General features: G+C 40.1%; 3 protein-coding genes across 5 annotated transcripts; 1 reads left to right on the plus strand and 2 right to left on the minus strand.

Moving 5' to 3' along the window:
- Positions 1-265: 265 nt before the first annotated feature.
- khdrbs1a (KH domain containing, RNA binding, signal transduction associated 1a) lies at positions 266-5160 on the minus strand. 3 transcript variants are annotated; one of them, XM_037977797.1, is made up of 11 exons: positions 4791-5153; positions 4239-4372; positions 3801-3917; positions 3570-3716; positions 3366-3490; positions 3006-3264; positions 2842-2918; positions 2696-2757; positions 2428-2602; positions 562-623; positions 266-478 (listed from the first exon to the last, which is right to left on the minus strand). In XM_037977797.1, exons 1-9 carry the CDS (start codon positions 4879-4881, stop codon positions 2493-2495), a joined length of 1122 nt encoding a protein of 373 aa, XP_037833725.1. In that variant the 5' UTR covers positions 4882-5153; the 3' UTR covers positions 266-478; positions 562-623; positions 2428-2492. The 3 variants fall into 3 exon arrangements, with proteins under 3 accessions (XP_037833725.1, XP_037833724.1, XP_024861191.1); XM_037977796.1 differs by having other exon boundaries at positions 562-1575; XM_025005423.2 differs by having other exon boundaries at positions 273-478; positions 562-2602; positions 3051-3264; positions 4791-5160.
- A 702-nt stretch (positions 5161-5862) lies between these two features.
- Positions 5863-9061, minus strand: zbtb8os (zinc finger and BTB domain containing 8 opposite strand). The gene is made up of 7 exons (XM_017416720.3): positions 8892-9061; positions 8600-8624; positions 8390-8511; positions 7929-8011; positions 7108-7160; positions 6735-6771; positions 5863-6647 (listed from the first exon to the last, which is right to left on the minus strand). Exons 1-7 carry the CDS (start codon positions 8971-8973, stop codon positions 6561-6563), a joined length of 489 nt encoding a protein of 162 aa, XP_017272209.1. The 5' UTR covers positions 8974-9061; the 3' UTR covers positions 5863-6560.
- A 412-nt stretch (positions 9062-9473) lies between these two features.
- rbbp4 (retinoblastoma binding protein 4) lies at positions 9474-13095 on the plus strand. Its single transcript, XM_017410171.3, has 11 exons — positions 9474-9628; positions 10051-10198; positions 10283-10428; positions 10529-10702; positions 10792-10907; positions 11004-11164; positions 11253-11379; positions 11486-11563; positions 12303-12437; positions 12525-12635; positions 12717-13095. Exons 1-11 carry the CDS (start codon positions 9613-9615, stop codon positions 12777-12779), a joined length of 1275 nt encoding a protein of 424 aa, XP_017265660.1. The 5' UTR covers positions 9474-9612; the 3' UTR covers positions 12780-13095.
- The last annotated feature ends 224 nt before the right edge of the window (positions 13096-13319 follow it).

Genomic DNA, 13319 nt, shown 5'->3' on the forward strand with positions numbered 1-13319 from the left:
TTCAGCCTTTATTTCTATGCTTAAAACTGCAGCATTGTTACCCTGAATGCAAATATAACCTTGAAGACTTAATCTTATCACACGATTCACACCCAGAAAATTATATTTTCACTCATGGTATCCATATTTCTCCCTCTGCACTGCTGCAAAACATTGCTATGAGTTTTGAGCCACTTGCAGGTTTTTAAAGGAGGAAATTGCTTTCAAAAGAATAAAATAAATCATGTGTAAACACAAGGTGGCTATATTAAAAGAAAAACACTCATTACAGAAAGGTGTTTATTTCAGATTTTATTACAAAGTGTAAAAAACATTGAAAAACTAGATATTCAGTAAAATTAAAAAAAAGGATTTTAAAAGTCATTATCTGAAAAGATAAACCATTCAATGCAGGCGAAACGTTCTGTCAGGCGAAAACCGTCATTGTCAAACCAGCCTGATCCCATCGGAGTAAAGAAGCCGTCAGTCTCTAACCAGCCTGTTAAAGACAGAAAACAATTATTTCAGTAGACCCCTTAAACAGCAGATTAGTTCATGTTGGGTTGTTTGTTTGAAACTCACCTTACAGGCCTGATAGTCTGGAGCCGATCTCGTCAGACTCTCCGGCACGCCTTGCCGGCGACCTATGAGGAGAGAAAGAAATGAGGCCCCGGGCCACGCAAGATTCCCAAATCCACACAAGTGAGCAACACACATGCAAAAGTAATTTTCAAACTACAAAATAAAAAGTCTCATGCAACTCGAGCTGAAGGGGTTTTGTCCATCAATGGAATGTTTTAAAACGTTTTAAGTGAAGCTACACATTTAATTTCATTAATCTACAGACTACAGATAAATAATCAAGATGGGAATAAGTATTGAGTGAAATGAAACAATTATTGGTTTTATTTGAGCAAGAGTTGCATCACAACCATATGATTGTTTTGTGCGTCTTATTTTGCTCGGAGTAAATATCAGTATAATTTTGTACTTGAATGGTTTTGATGTCTCGGATGACTTGCATTACTTAATGTTTTCACAGAAAAATAAAATAAAAGAATAAAAACAAAAATAAATCTAATAAATGAGTGTTGGGGTTAGTTTTACCTTCTTGTGGCGATCTTTAGGCTTTTAGAATCCTCTCCTCTGCGATATTTTTCTTTTATAAAAACCAGCCAGCATGACTTTGCATCAAAGTCAAGTAAGATCCCTGCAAGCTTGATTTGGGAATACTGTTGAAATTCAGTCATTTCAAGTGGCCGAAGATACAAATGCTCTCTCGAGAGCTTGAAGAGATACACTAACTAAAGATTAATGACAATACATGTTAAAGCACTGTACCATTTCCAAGTCAAACATGTATTTGGCAGCACATAACCTCAAGGAATGAGCTTTATTTTGTGTTTTGGAGGTGGCATTACATAAATCATTTACTTTTAAAACCAGACGAAGAGGATAAGCTCATCTAAAAAACACTGGCTTTTTTTCACTTCTTTATAAGATTTTTTTTTTTGAAGAGGTTAACGTGTATACATACAGCTTATGCAGCCATTGTTGGGAGCCGCTGAGGACCGTTTTCACAAACTGAAGGCATTCCTTTGGTACAACAAAGGCAAAATACCACGTTTAGATGGATTAAAAAGAAACTAGAAACTTTATTGAAACACGCACTGCAGGAAAAACATATTGGGATGTGTTTAGTATCCTATTTAGGCAAAAGGTACACAAGCATTATGCATTTTGGAGACGGCACGACTTAAAGCATACACAGTTTTTCTAAGGTTATGTACAAAATATTGAGTTGGCTGCAGCCTTCCTTTTCATACAGCAAAGATTGTTTATCCTTCAAGAATTAGTATAAATTTTACACATTACAGAACGAGTTTTATTATACCAATTATGAAAAGGTGGCAAAAATAGAGGACTTTATTCCTTGTCAAATGGATTTCCACAATATTTTAGTACATTCTGTAGTTCAGAGAAAACTAGATTTGTAATTTTAACAAATTTAGGACTTTTGATGTTAAACAAAATATCTTAAGTCTGCATTTGAATTTGTAGCTGGATTTGCTTTTAGTTACAGTAAATTTACACTGAAGCAGTAAGTATTAAGAGGATTTTTTTGTCCAGTCCACGAAGGACTTTTGAAAATACAGCCTACATATGAAAAGTTTATCGCCACAATCACAGTTTGTTCAGAAAACCATTAACTAATAACCATCAATATCACTAAAACGTCACACTTTTTTTTGTTAGGTTTACGCCACTAAGACCTCAACTACGCAACTGAAACATTAAATGGAAATAGATAAACAATTAAAAAAAAAAAAACTTGCGTTCATGTTTTTCCTCTGGCACTCTTGATACATCCAACAAAATGTCTAAGTTTTAAAAACAAAAATATAAAATAAAAATCATAAAAAAGGGAACAAACGAGAAGGAAATTACTTTTCAAAAGTTAAGTGAGTTAGAATCGGAGACAGTTGCCATGGCAACTCTCTACCGGTAGTTGTTCAGTATCTTCCGTAGGGATGCTCTCTATACGCCCCCTTGGCCTGCCGGGATGGGGGGGCCTTGCCTGCAGCACCGGAATTGGACCACGAACTGTCCCATTCGCCTTGACCTGCAAAGACAGAAAAAACAAAATATATACAAGTAACTTATTGTAAGGTAAACAAGATGTGTACCGTAATGTGCATAATAGCCATGAACTGACCGTAAGCTTCATACGCCGTGTCCTGGGCTTCGCCGTGTCCATAATCGTAATATTCAGTATCGCTGAAAGGATATTGTGAGGAGTCAATAAGACAATACGCTTCCACTTCAAAGACATCAACGTGAATCAAATAAGTTTTAACTTACGCAGGTGCGGGCTGCTGACTGTAGTAACTATCATACCCTTCATAAGCAGGCTCTGCGTAAGGCTCCTCATATGAACCCTAAAACGAAAAACAAAGCATATATATAAAATAAAATAATATACACTGCAGAGTTTTATGAAAACTAAAAGGTTTTAAGAAACTTGCATATTCATCATAAGCATCAGGTTTGGGCTGCGACCCTGAAGGAACCTGTTGGTGGGACATGCCAGCGGAGGGGAGCATCCTCGGAGCCCCGGCTGCAGGTGGTCTGGAGCGGGTGGCAGATCCTCCTCTGGAAGGAGCAGAGGGCGGCCCACCCCTACCAGCCGGGGCCCCTCTCGGTGCGGTGCCTCGTCCCGGTCCTCCACGCGGCGCTCCTCCTCGCACTGCTCCTCTCATGTTTCCACGTGGCATTCCTCGGCCCCTGGGAAAAGTAAAAGAAAATCTTAAACAACTGAAGTAACAGTAATAGAATTTAGTTTGAGCATTTCTCTACATAACCACAACAAAACAATGTGTCTTTACCTTGGTCCTCCTGCACCAGGTGGTCCACCTCTGCCCCTTCCTAGAGCACCTCGCCCCCTACCTGAGCCATCCTGGGATCCATTCAGGAACTGAGGGTCCATGTAAGGGTCATACTCACCTGGTTCCTGTGGAGGAGAGACAACATTACTTCTGTATTCGGTACATCGAGACCACAAATAAAATGAAGTAACATTTAAGACTTACTGGGATAAGGAACTTCTTGACTTCATCCATAGCATGAGCCATGCGCAGATAAGCTTCTGGTATGGGTGCTGTAATCTCAATGAACACATGCAGCTCCATGGCCAGGTGAGCATATTTTGCCTCCCCGCTCTTTCTCAGCTCTTCTTCCTGATGAACATTAAGCAAGAAACTTATAATTAATACTTACAATAGCATGATAAAGTCAAACATCCGCTGAACTGCGCCACTAACCTTATTCTTGTCCCTCATGGAACCTTTGCCCAAAACGGAGATCTTAGCCCCCGTCTCCTCCTGGAGCCTCTTGATTGTGCTGCCCTGAGGGCCCAAAAGCTTCCCGACAAAGTTGACCTGTAAGACGAGCAGCAATGAATCATTCGGAGGCCGTCGCTTGGATATCTGAAGCATCTCCAATACCACAGTTGCACATCCCAACTGTGTTTGCACGAACTGCAGAGCCGTTTGTGCAAACACAGGAGCACTAAGCGCATGGCAGCACTAATTCGGAGACACTAAAGCCAGCGGAAGAGCCTTTCCCTTCAGATGTAGAGGATTAACGGGGCCATTGTGTTTATTTGGGGCGCAGCTTTGAGCGCAAAATTTCACAAGGCTGATCAAATCAGATCTTTAACCATTTTACAGTGACTGGACCTGCTAGAGAAAAATACTCACCCTTGGAAACTGCTTGGTTGGAATGAGCACCCGCTCTTTGAGCTTCAGGTTCTTTGTGGCGAACAGGTCCAGGTAGGTCTCCTTATCTGACTCGGTCTCCTTTTTTATTTCACCTTTCTGGATCCTCTCAATTTCTGCAACAGAAACACATCCAAGCGGTATAAATAACTGAGCCCACCAAAAAACATAATTCATCAGAAGCAAAAAAATACATAAATACAAAGATATTTCACGTAGAGATCCAAATTCAGCATGAAACCATCACTCCAAAACACGCATTTGACTTTTAAGCAAAACTGGATCTTGCAATGAAAGCAAATATATATTAATGAAAACTACCAAATAAGTCAGAACAGATATACAACACAAAGATAAATCAAAAAGATATATATTTTTTAATTGATGAGGGGTTTGACCCACATCTCTAGCCACGTGCTTTAATGCGCCATTGTTCAGGCCTGTTCGGCCGCGAAAAAGGGAAAGCAGGCCTTAAACAAAAAACATCACAAACTCCTCTGCTAGCTTTAAAAGACATAAATTAATCCACTTCACCTGCAGTAATAAGCTTCATGGCGTGTGTGAACGATGAATCCAGGCTGTCCTTCTCAGCCAGCAGCTCAGGGAGGTATTTTGTGTCTTCCATTTTGATTTTCTTTCTTGCCGAGTTCAACTATGGCGGACCTAAGAGTTTCTCCTATCTGCGCTCACTGTGCTCGACACTGACCGCAGCAACTGGTTCGGCGAGCGAGACCCGGTTCTGGAATTCGGCGTTCGGACAAAAACTAGCGGAGGGAAAGAGCGATAACAGCAGCGATCCCGGCCGGTGTCCGTCCACGTCTATGGCTGCGCTGTGCTCGGCAGACAAAGGAGAAGGGATGGCGCAGCAGCATTTCAGACAGAGGGGGGGAAGTGACGTCACTTCCGGGGACCGAAGGGACGTTTCTCCAGTCAAAATAATTTAGGTCAAATTTTAAAAGAACTGACCTCAAACATGGAACAGAACCTTGACAATTTTATTTTTATTTTAATGAAAACTTTGTGTTTTTTATACCAAACAATTGGTGTATTTTGTATCGAATCCATTCCTGCCACTTTGATTTAAAAAAGTCAATTAATCTCATAGCATCTCATATTTTATGGGATGCTAAATCATAATTTTGAGATAGTATTTCATTAATATGAGCTGCTAAGTCATATTTATGAGATAATACTGCATAACTATAAGATACTGAGTCATAGAGATTCTCAGTCATATTAATGAGATGGTATAAGATATATTTATGAAATATCTCATAATTATGAGATGGTAAGTCATTATGTATTTAATATGTAATTATTGTGAGATGCTTAAGTATCTCATTATGACATGTTAAGTTTTATTTATATGCTTAGTCATGCTTTAGAGAAAGTATCTTCATTGTGAGATGCTAACTTGCAATTTTGAGATATTAAGTCATAATTCAGAAAAGGTTTATCTTTTTTTGAGAGATGCCAAGTCATAAATATGCAATGTTTAAATGTAAGATAAAAAAGCATAATTATGACAAATAGCTTGTAATTATGTGGTACTAAGTCATAATTTTGAGACAGAATCTCATATTATGAGTTGTCATAAAATTGATAGTATGACTAAGAGAATCTTTCTTTAAAAACAACTTGTCTATTTTGCACAATTTAGCATTACTTTTTTTTTTCTTTTCAAACATATATTTATTGCTCTCTGCCTCTTGGTTTCATAAATATTCTATTACTTTTATTGTTTTATATTTTGTCCTCTAAAGCTGCTCCAGAGCTAAGTCATAAATATAAAAAAAAAACATTAGAGCTTGCAAAACTGCTTGTGGAAATGATACAAATGTCTGTTCTACTGAACCAAATCATTTCCATCAAGAGAACTGTTAACACTTCCACAAATTATTCAAAAGATATATTTTATTTTAAAGCACAAAAACTGTTTAATGAAACCCAAAAGAATTTGTAAAATAAATTAGAATAATTAAGAACTACACTGTCTGACACATGTAATAAAACCCATCGTTCTAAATCTGATTTGTTTAAAGAATAACCAAGTAAACACCTTTATTGATTCATGAACTGCACCTCCAGTGTAGCATTGGTTTTGGTTTGTTCATGTTCATGTTTTTTATGATTTCTAAGATGATGCATCTGTGAAATATCAAATTCCTTAAATTAACCTTTAGAGAGCTACTTACGGTCACCAGCAGTAAAAAATAATCAGTGCCTGAAATAAAAAAAGGCCTCTTCAAACCACGTGTACATCATACAGTTCCAATGATCCTGGATCTGTCCCTGCAGGTATCCTCAAATATCAATGATGGCAAATATTTCAGGTTTTTCTTTGTCGTGGATCTGCATGGCGGAGTATGTGATGGCTTTCACCTCAGTCCCCTTTAAAGACAACACAGGGCATGACAAGAAAGCTGTAGTAATCAACCTTTTGTTTTCTTCTTTTTTTGTATAAATGAAATGGCCTACCTGTGGATGTTTCGCCAGAGAAAATTCTTCACCCCACCTTTTTAAAGGTAACAGAAAATTAGAGGGAAAAAACACTGTAACTGCAGAACAATTCCACTTTTACTGCCACTAAAACATAATGATCTATACATCCTATATCTCTGAACAGTTTGCACACGTGCTTTTCTTAGAATACAACATATGTCAGATCACCCAAAAATGCAAAGTACTGATTAAGAACAAACCTATGACAGCCTTACACAACAACAAAACAACTATTTAGGAGGACAGACCAGTAAATCATTAAAGCGTCCACCAAAAGAGAACAAATCTGGTTCAGCAAAAGAAATATATATAACCATTTTAAGTTTGTAAAAAAGGGGTCTAAACTTACCCAATCGAGCGAATCTTAAAATGCATTCTGTCAATGGATAAGACTTTAATTTCCTAATGAACAAAAACAAAACAAGACTTAAGCACAGAAGAACACAAGAAACTGGATTTTAACAACATGACATAACACAGTATATATAGTGTTAAAGGTCATGTGTAGTTCTGGGGCCTGCAGGAAGAGAAGTATGGGTGCCAGTGATTCAGAACCTGGAGACGACAGAGTTCATTCTCCAACAGACTCAGCTTTGGTGACATAAAGAGTGTTTCAGGTAATCATTTAAGCCTTTCACAGCTTCACTCTACAACAGTTCGTCTGTCACATGTGAAATTATATTCACATATTTACCTTTGCTTCACTTAATGGCCGAAACATTTCATATGTCACTTGTAGTTTTCTCTCTCCCACTACCCACGTAGATTAAAGATTATACTGTCTGCAAAAAGTGGAATAATTTTACTGATTCTTTTCCTGATAGTATATAAGACAGCCACATCAGATAGATTACATTTAATTTATCTGATTGAATTGCTACCACCCTAGGAAGGTGTTCTGGGCATGTCCAACTGGGAGGAGACCCCAGGGAAGACCCAGGACATATTAGAGAGACTATGACTCTCGGCTGGCCTGGGTATGTCTTGGAATCCTTTCAGAAGAGATGGATGTGGAAAGAGATGGCTTCCCTGCTCAAGCTGCTGCCCGTGACCCAACTCAGGAATAAGTGGCAAATAAATAAATGATGGCTGGCTGGCTGGATGGATGGATGGATTTAAATGTCATCAAGCCTTTGAAGGACTTACTCCACAGAAGGCCGGCATACTCACCCTCGGGATAAAGAAGAGATCAGCACAAAACTTGTATAACCAGTCATCTAAAAAGTGGAAGAGGAGAGACTCCATATCGTCCCCTTTTGAGAAAAAAAATATAATTAAACGCAGATATTAGTTTTCACAAATTTCAATGCTGTATGTGTTTGAAAGCTTGTTTACTAATGCATGAGGGAAGCAAATGCATAGTCACAGAGGAGCTCCTGTTGCACAAATCACTAATAAACTCAATATTGTTTAAAACAGAAAGGTGTATTACAAGATAAAGGCTGGATACCCAGAGAATGGTCAACCCTAAAGTGGGTATTTTAATGTTTTTGTCCTATGACCTGCTGGGAAGCCTTAAGTTTTATTTTTAACATTGTTGCTGACGACATTCTACTTAATTGCATTCTCCGATGGCAATGGTTCAGTATAAAATAATGTAGGTAGGACCATGGTTTATGCAGCATTCTCACCCTCTGATTCAACTTCAACAGTGTCAAGTGGTTCCACCGTCTCTGTGTCCGTCATGTAGCCAAACATCCCCATTGCACACTGCTCAAAGGCTTCCTCCAAGGATTGGCCCCAGGAGTGAATTCTGGAGAGATAAAATACATATAATAATCAAGGTGACCAACGAACCGAACAAATATTTTAAAAATTTAACAAAGCTAATTCATGCTTACTGTACGTCTGCTGTGTGATCCAAGTCTGAAATAAAACACAAGTTGACATAATGGGTTAACTAAATGTTGTTGATCAATTAAATAACTGCGGTGATTTTTTTTTTCAAAGATTATCCGTGACACTTCATTTAAATAACCAACTTTATATTGATGAATCCAATAATCCAACTATAGTATCTATAACCTGAGTGACACTGAGCAAAAGTTGAGGCGGTTGTGTCACTGTGTTGACATTTTGCATAAGGGAAAAGAGCTAAGCTAACAGCATTTTTTACAATTATTTCAGACTTACACTCATATTTCTTGTTGATCGGTGGGTATTTGGATTTGATAATTTTCTGTTCATCTGTCAGGTCTAGTTGACGGTCGTCCATTGTGGCTGAAAGTCGATTTAAAGTTTAAAACAATTGTTTTTATCTACACCATCGTGTCGATGAGAGACAAGTCCGGTGCTGCATTCAATGTCTGAAATTGAGAATACGTCATTTTCATCACGCTTTGTTCAAACCGTGAAAAACAACAAGAAAACGACTGTCACCAGATTTATTGTGTTGCTGGTAGCTTAAAAAACAAACGTATACTTAAATAAGTACAAAATATTCATGTAAAATGTAATACAATGACTTTGCCTGACGTTTAACTTTAAGAATAACAGAAGGATTTTGCGTGTAATGTTTAAGCTGACTTGTAGAGGGGCTAATGTAAATGACTACATATTAAAGTTATGAAATCTTCCCCTAACAACAGACTAAGAAATATGACTTAGTTTTGCATTTTATATCTCTGACAATGTTAATTCCGAGTTTCCATGTTCCCCTTTAAGGCACTCAAAGAGGTGGTTCCGGAAGTAGTAGCGTTGGTGACGCCACGACTTCCTGACCGACTTTGGTGCATGCTGATTGGCCAGTGGTCTTCTATGGAGTTGGCGCCATTGCGGGGCTTCGTACCGTGCTGTCTTCTTCGCGAGAAATACCTCTTTTTGTTGCGTGAATTAGCTAACTAGCTGCGGCGCGATGGCTGATAAAGACGGTAAGCGGGACCGCGTTTCTGATTTAGAAGGTTAAACGTGGTGGTTTTGTTCGCACGGGGCGATAAAAAGCCGAAGTCCGGGTGGACCGGTGGTGGTTGGCGCTTTTGCCAGCATCTCATTTCATTGTTACGGAGCCGCACGCTAGCTTGTTAGCCGCTAACGCGTTGGCGACCCCGGGACTTTCAGTGTAATATTACAGTACTCTGATCAACGTGGATCTATTTTCTGAGTACATATGTTTTTGTAGTGATGTAGTTTGCACTGTGGTCATATTTAGTAGTAAAAAAAAATGTTAACTATATGGTAGCCAACATGGGAGAAGTAATTAGCCAACATAAATACAGTCTGTTTTAGGTGTATAGGTTGCTGTGCTTTTTGAGGGTGTTATTCTAACATTGCGTGCTATATCTTTTTTATGCAGCTGCATTTGATGATGCTGTGGAGGAAAGAGTGATCAATGAGGAGTACAAGATCTGGAAGAAGAACACCCCATTCCTCTATGATCTGGTCATGACGCATGCCCTGGAGTGGCCCAGCCTCACCGCTCAGTGGCTTCCAGATGTCACCAGGTAAGAATGGGGATGTCTTACCCCCATTTGTGCAAAAACGAGGCACAGGAACGTTGCTTATAACTGTCATGTTGTCATCCACAGACCAGAGGGAAAGGACTACAGCGTGCACAGGCTGGTTTTAGGGACACACACGTCTGATGAGCAGAATCACCTTGTAATTGCCAGCGTTCAGCTCCCAAACGATGATGCCCAGTTTGATGCCTCTCACTATGACAGCGAGAAAGGAGGTGAGGGATGTTCTGTCTCTGCAGCGCACCAGCTAATGTGTTCCTTAATGGTTTTGACAGTACGTGCATAGTTTAAATATGGGTTTTCTCTCCTGTTCAGAGTTTGGAGGCTTTGGTTCTGTAAGCGGAAAAATAGAGATTGAGATCAAGATTAATCACGAGGGAGAGGTGAACAGAGCTCGTTACATGCCTCAGAATCCATGCATCATCGCCACCAAGACTCCCACCAGCGATGTGCTGGTCTTTGATTACACAAAACACCCCTCCAAACCAGGTATTATCACTGAAAAATGCATGTTCTGTTTAGTTTCCAAAGGTTCCCAGCGAATGTTGTGTCTGAAACTTCACATCTTCTCATTTAAGACCCATCTGGAGAATGTACACCAGATCTGCGTCTGAGGGGCCATCAGAAGGAGGGGTATGGCCTCTCCTGGAACCCGAACCTCAGCGGATGCCTCCTAAGTGCTTCTGATGACCACGTAGGAATTCTCCAAACATTCAAATTCTTTGTAATAATCAGTAATTTTATAAATTGTACTGATTTTCAATATGTTGTGTATCTTTGTCTTTTTCAGACTATATGTCTGTGGGATATCAGCACAGTGCCCAAAGAGGGGAAGATTGTGGATGCCAAAACGATCTTCACAGGCCACACTGCTGTGGTGGAGGACGTCTCCTGGCATCTGCTCCACGAATCGCTCTTTGGATCGGTGGCGGATGACCAGAAACTTATGATGTACGTAGCTTCAAAGATGTGACCCAGACTGCCGTGGACTCTGAGCTTTTACCTGACCTGTTGTTGCTTTTGTTTGTTTGTGGAACAGCTGGGATACACGGTCCAACAACACCTCCAAGCCGAGCCATGCAGTGGACGCCCACACCGCTGAGGTCAACTGCCTGTCTTTCAATCCCTACAGCGAGTTCATCCTGGCCACCGGCTCCGCTGATAAGGTGGGCAAACTTTCTGTAGAACCGTAACAGATTGCTGCTGCGCTGTTGGATGTGCCGTTCTTCTGATTCAGTTGATTAAATTTTTCCTGGCTGCTTTTGTTTGCAGACCGTGGCTCTTTGGGACCTGAGGAACCTGAAGCTGAAGCTTCACTCATTTGAATCTCACAAGGACGAGATCTTCCAGGTAAGACTCAAACTGTAGGCATGAAACTTCAGCTGCTGTTCCAGCCCGAACCCTGACTGACACTTTTATGTCAAACTGGCAGCAGCATTTTGGACTTTTAAATAAAGTACCTGAATGCAACACCTAAATATTTAGGCATGCATATAAACTATGATTGATCTCAGCAATCAATAGTTCTTGACAGCAAAACACAAAGGTGGCAGATGAATGTTTGTCGAAAATTGCGTCTTCGTTATTTTCAGTGATGGCTGGCTGCTGACAGATGGTCTGTGCCGCAGCGTCTGGTGATATTTTTCTGAACTTTTACATTTTGACGCATTGCCACTCCTGGAAAAACTTCATTCTTATGTGTACACTTCCCAGTTGGACACCTGGGTTCCCGTAGCAGCCCTTATTTTATGCTTCCATTGACAGTTTTTCTATTGTTTAGCTTAAGTTTTGAGGCTGAGAAATATCCGGGGATTTATGCCCCAGAATCTTATCATTATAAAAAAAGATATTACTTGGCAACCCATTGCTGAAAAGATTGGCTATTCTGGTATAAAAGGTGAAATGTTAAGCTAATATTTTAAATAATCTGTGTCATTACAGCACACTTCAGCTTGTCCTACATGGTTTAGTGGCGTTAATCAACACGTTTCTAATGACGCAGTTCACTGTGGCGTTCCTGGTGTGCTTTCAGCTTTAGCTGAAACTTTGAGACCGCAATATTCCACACTCATCCGCCGTCTCCCTACAGGTTCAGTGGTCCCCCCATAACGAAACCATCCTCGCCTCCAGCGGCACCGACAGGCGGCTCAACGTCTGGGACCTCAGTAAGATCGGAGAGGAGCAGTCGCCAGAAGACGCCGAGGACGGTCCCCCCGAGCTGCTGGTGAGTGGCGCTCATAAGAATACTTAAATTCTGCTTTAGCTACATCCGAGGCAGAGCTCCATTTCTTCCTGCTCTGTTCCCCTTTAGTTCATCCACGGTGGACACACAGCTAAGATCTCAGACTTCTCCTGGAACCCCAACGAGCCGTGGGTCATCTGTTCGGTGTCGGAGGACAACATCATGCAAGTGTGGCAAATGGTAAGAGTTTTACCATGGTTTGGGCGCATCCGCTGAATTATGAGGAGTGAAAATAATTTACGTATACCGTGTGTTCAACAGGCTGAGAATATCTACAACGACGAGGACCCAGAGGGGGCTGCAGACTCGGAGGTCCAGGCATAAGTCCGGTTTTCACTTCTCTCCTCTCGACCTGCTTGTGAAATGGAGCCGTGTCCGAGCGCCGCACGCGCCAACCATCAGATCTTTTTAAAACCATTTTGAGCAGCAGTGTTTTTTGTAGAAAGTGGAAGAATAAGACTCTGCACTGTCATTGTGTTGTGACATATTTAAAATGACGTCTGATTTTTATTAGATTGTTCTTGTTTTTTCCAAAATCAACTCCGGCTTGTAAAGAAACCGTCACAGACACGTCTGCTGTCATTCAAGTTTGTAATTTGATGGATTTTAATTTCTTTATGATTAGTTGTGCAGAAAACATGTCTACGGTGATCCATTTTGAATACAGCTGTACATACTGTAGGTTCTCCTCTCTTTTTTTTTTTTTTTGCTTTTTTTGTAGTTGAATTTTCCAGAGTGTGTATTGTTCTTTGTATGTGTTTCAATTTCTGCATTTTGTTTTTCTGTGCTACATCTGATCTTTTGTGTACCTAAGTATATTCATAATAAAATATTTACAGTAAAGCTGTATATTTTGTTTCTTGG

The sequence above is a fragment of the Kryptolebias marmoratus genome, linkage group LG10 (assembly GCF_001649575.2).
Source record: "Kryptolebias marmoratus isolate JLee-2015 linkage group LG10, ASM164957v2, whole genome shotgun sequence".
NCBI classification, from domain to species: Eukaryota; Metazoa; Chordata; class Actinopteri; order Cyprinodontiformes; family Rivulidae; genus Kryptolebias; species Kryptolebias marmoratus.

What these genes read in the sequence shown, in the direction of transcription:
- khdrbs1a (XM_037977797.1), bottom strand. Translation starts at nt 4,881, where the DNA reads ATGGAAGACACAAAATACCTCCCTGAGCTGCTGGCTGAGAAGGACAGC. An exon ending in CAACCAAGCAGTTTCCAAGG is followed by an intron (nt 3,918 to 4,238) that starts GTGAGTATTTTT and finishes CTCGTCTTACAG; the next exon opens with GTCAACTTTGTCGGGAAGCT. An exon ending in AGTCAGCAGCCCGCACCTGC is followed by an intron (nt 2,758 to 2,841) that starts GTAAGTTAAAAC and finishes ATATCCTTTCAG; the next exon opens with CGATACTGAATATTACGATT.
- zbtb8os (XM_017416720.3), bottom strand. Translation starts at nt 8,973, where the DNA reads ATGGACGACCGTCAACTAGACCTGACAGATGAACAGAAAATTATCAAA. An exon ending in GATCACACAGCAGACGTACA is followed by an intron (nt 8,512 to 8,599) that starts GTAAGCATGAAT and finishes TTATCTCTCCAG; the next exon opens with AATTCACTCCTGGGGCCAAT. An exon ending in TGTTGAAGTTGAATCAGAGG is followed by an intron (nt 8,012 to 8,389) that starts GTGAGAATGCTG and finishes TTTTCTCAAAAG; the next exon opens with GGGACGATATGGAGTCTCTC.
- rbbp4 (XM_017410171.3), top strand. An exon ending in ACGGTCCCCCCGAGCTGCTG is followed by an intron (nt 12,438 to 12,524) that starts GTGAGTGGCGCT and finishes GTTCCCCTTTAG; the next exon opens with TTCATCCACGGTGGACACAC. An exon ending in TCATGCAAGTGTGGCAAATG is followed by an intron (nt 12,636 to 12,716) that starts GTAAGAGTTTTA and finishes TGTGTTCAACAG; the next exon opens with GCTGAGAATATCTACAACGA.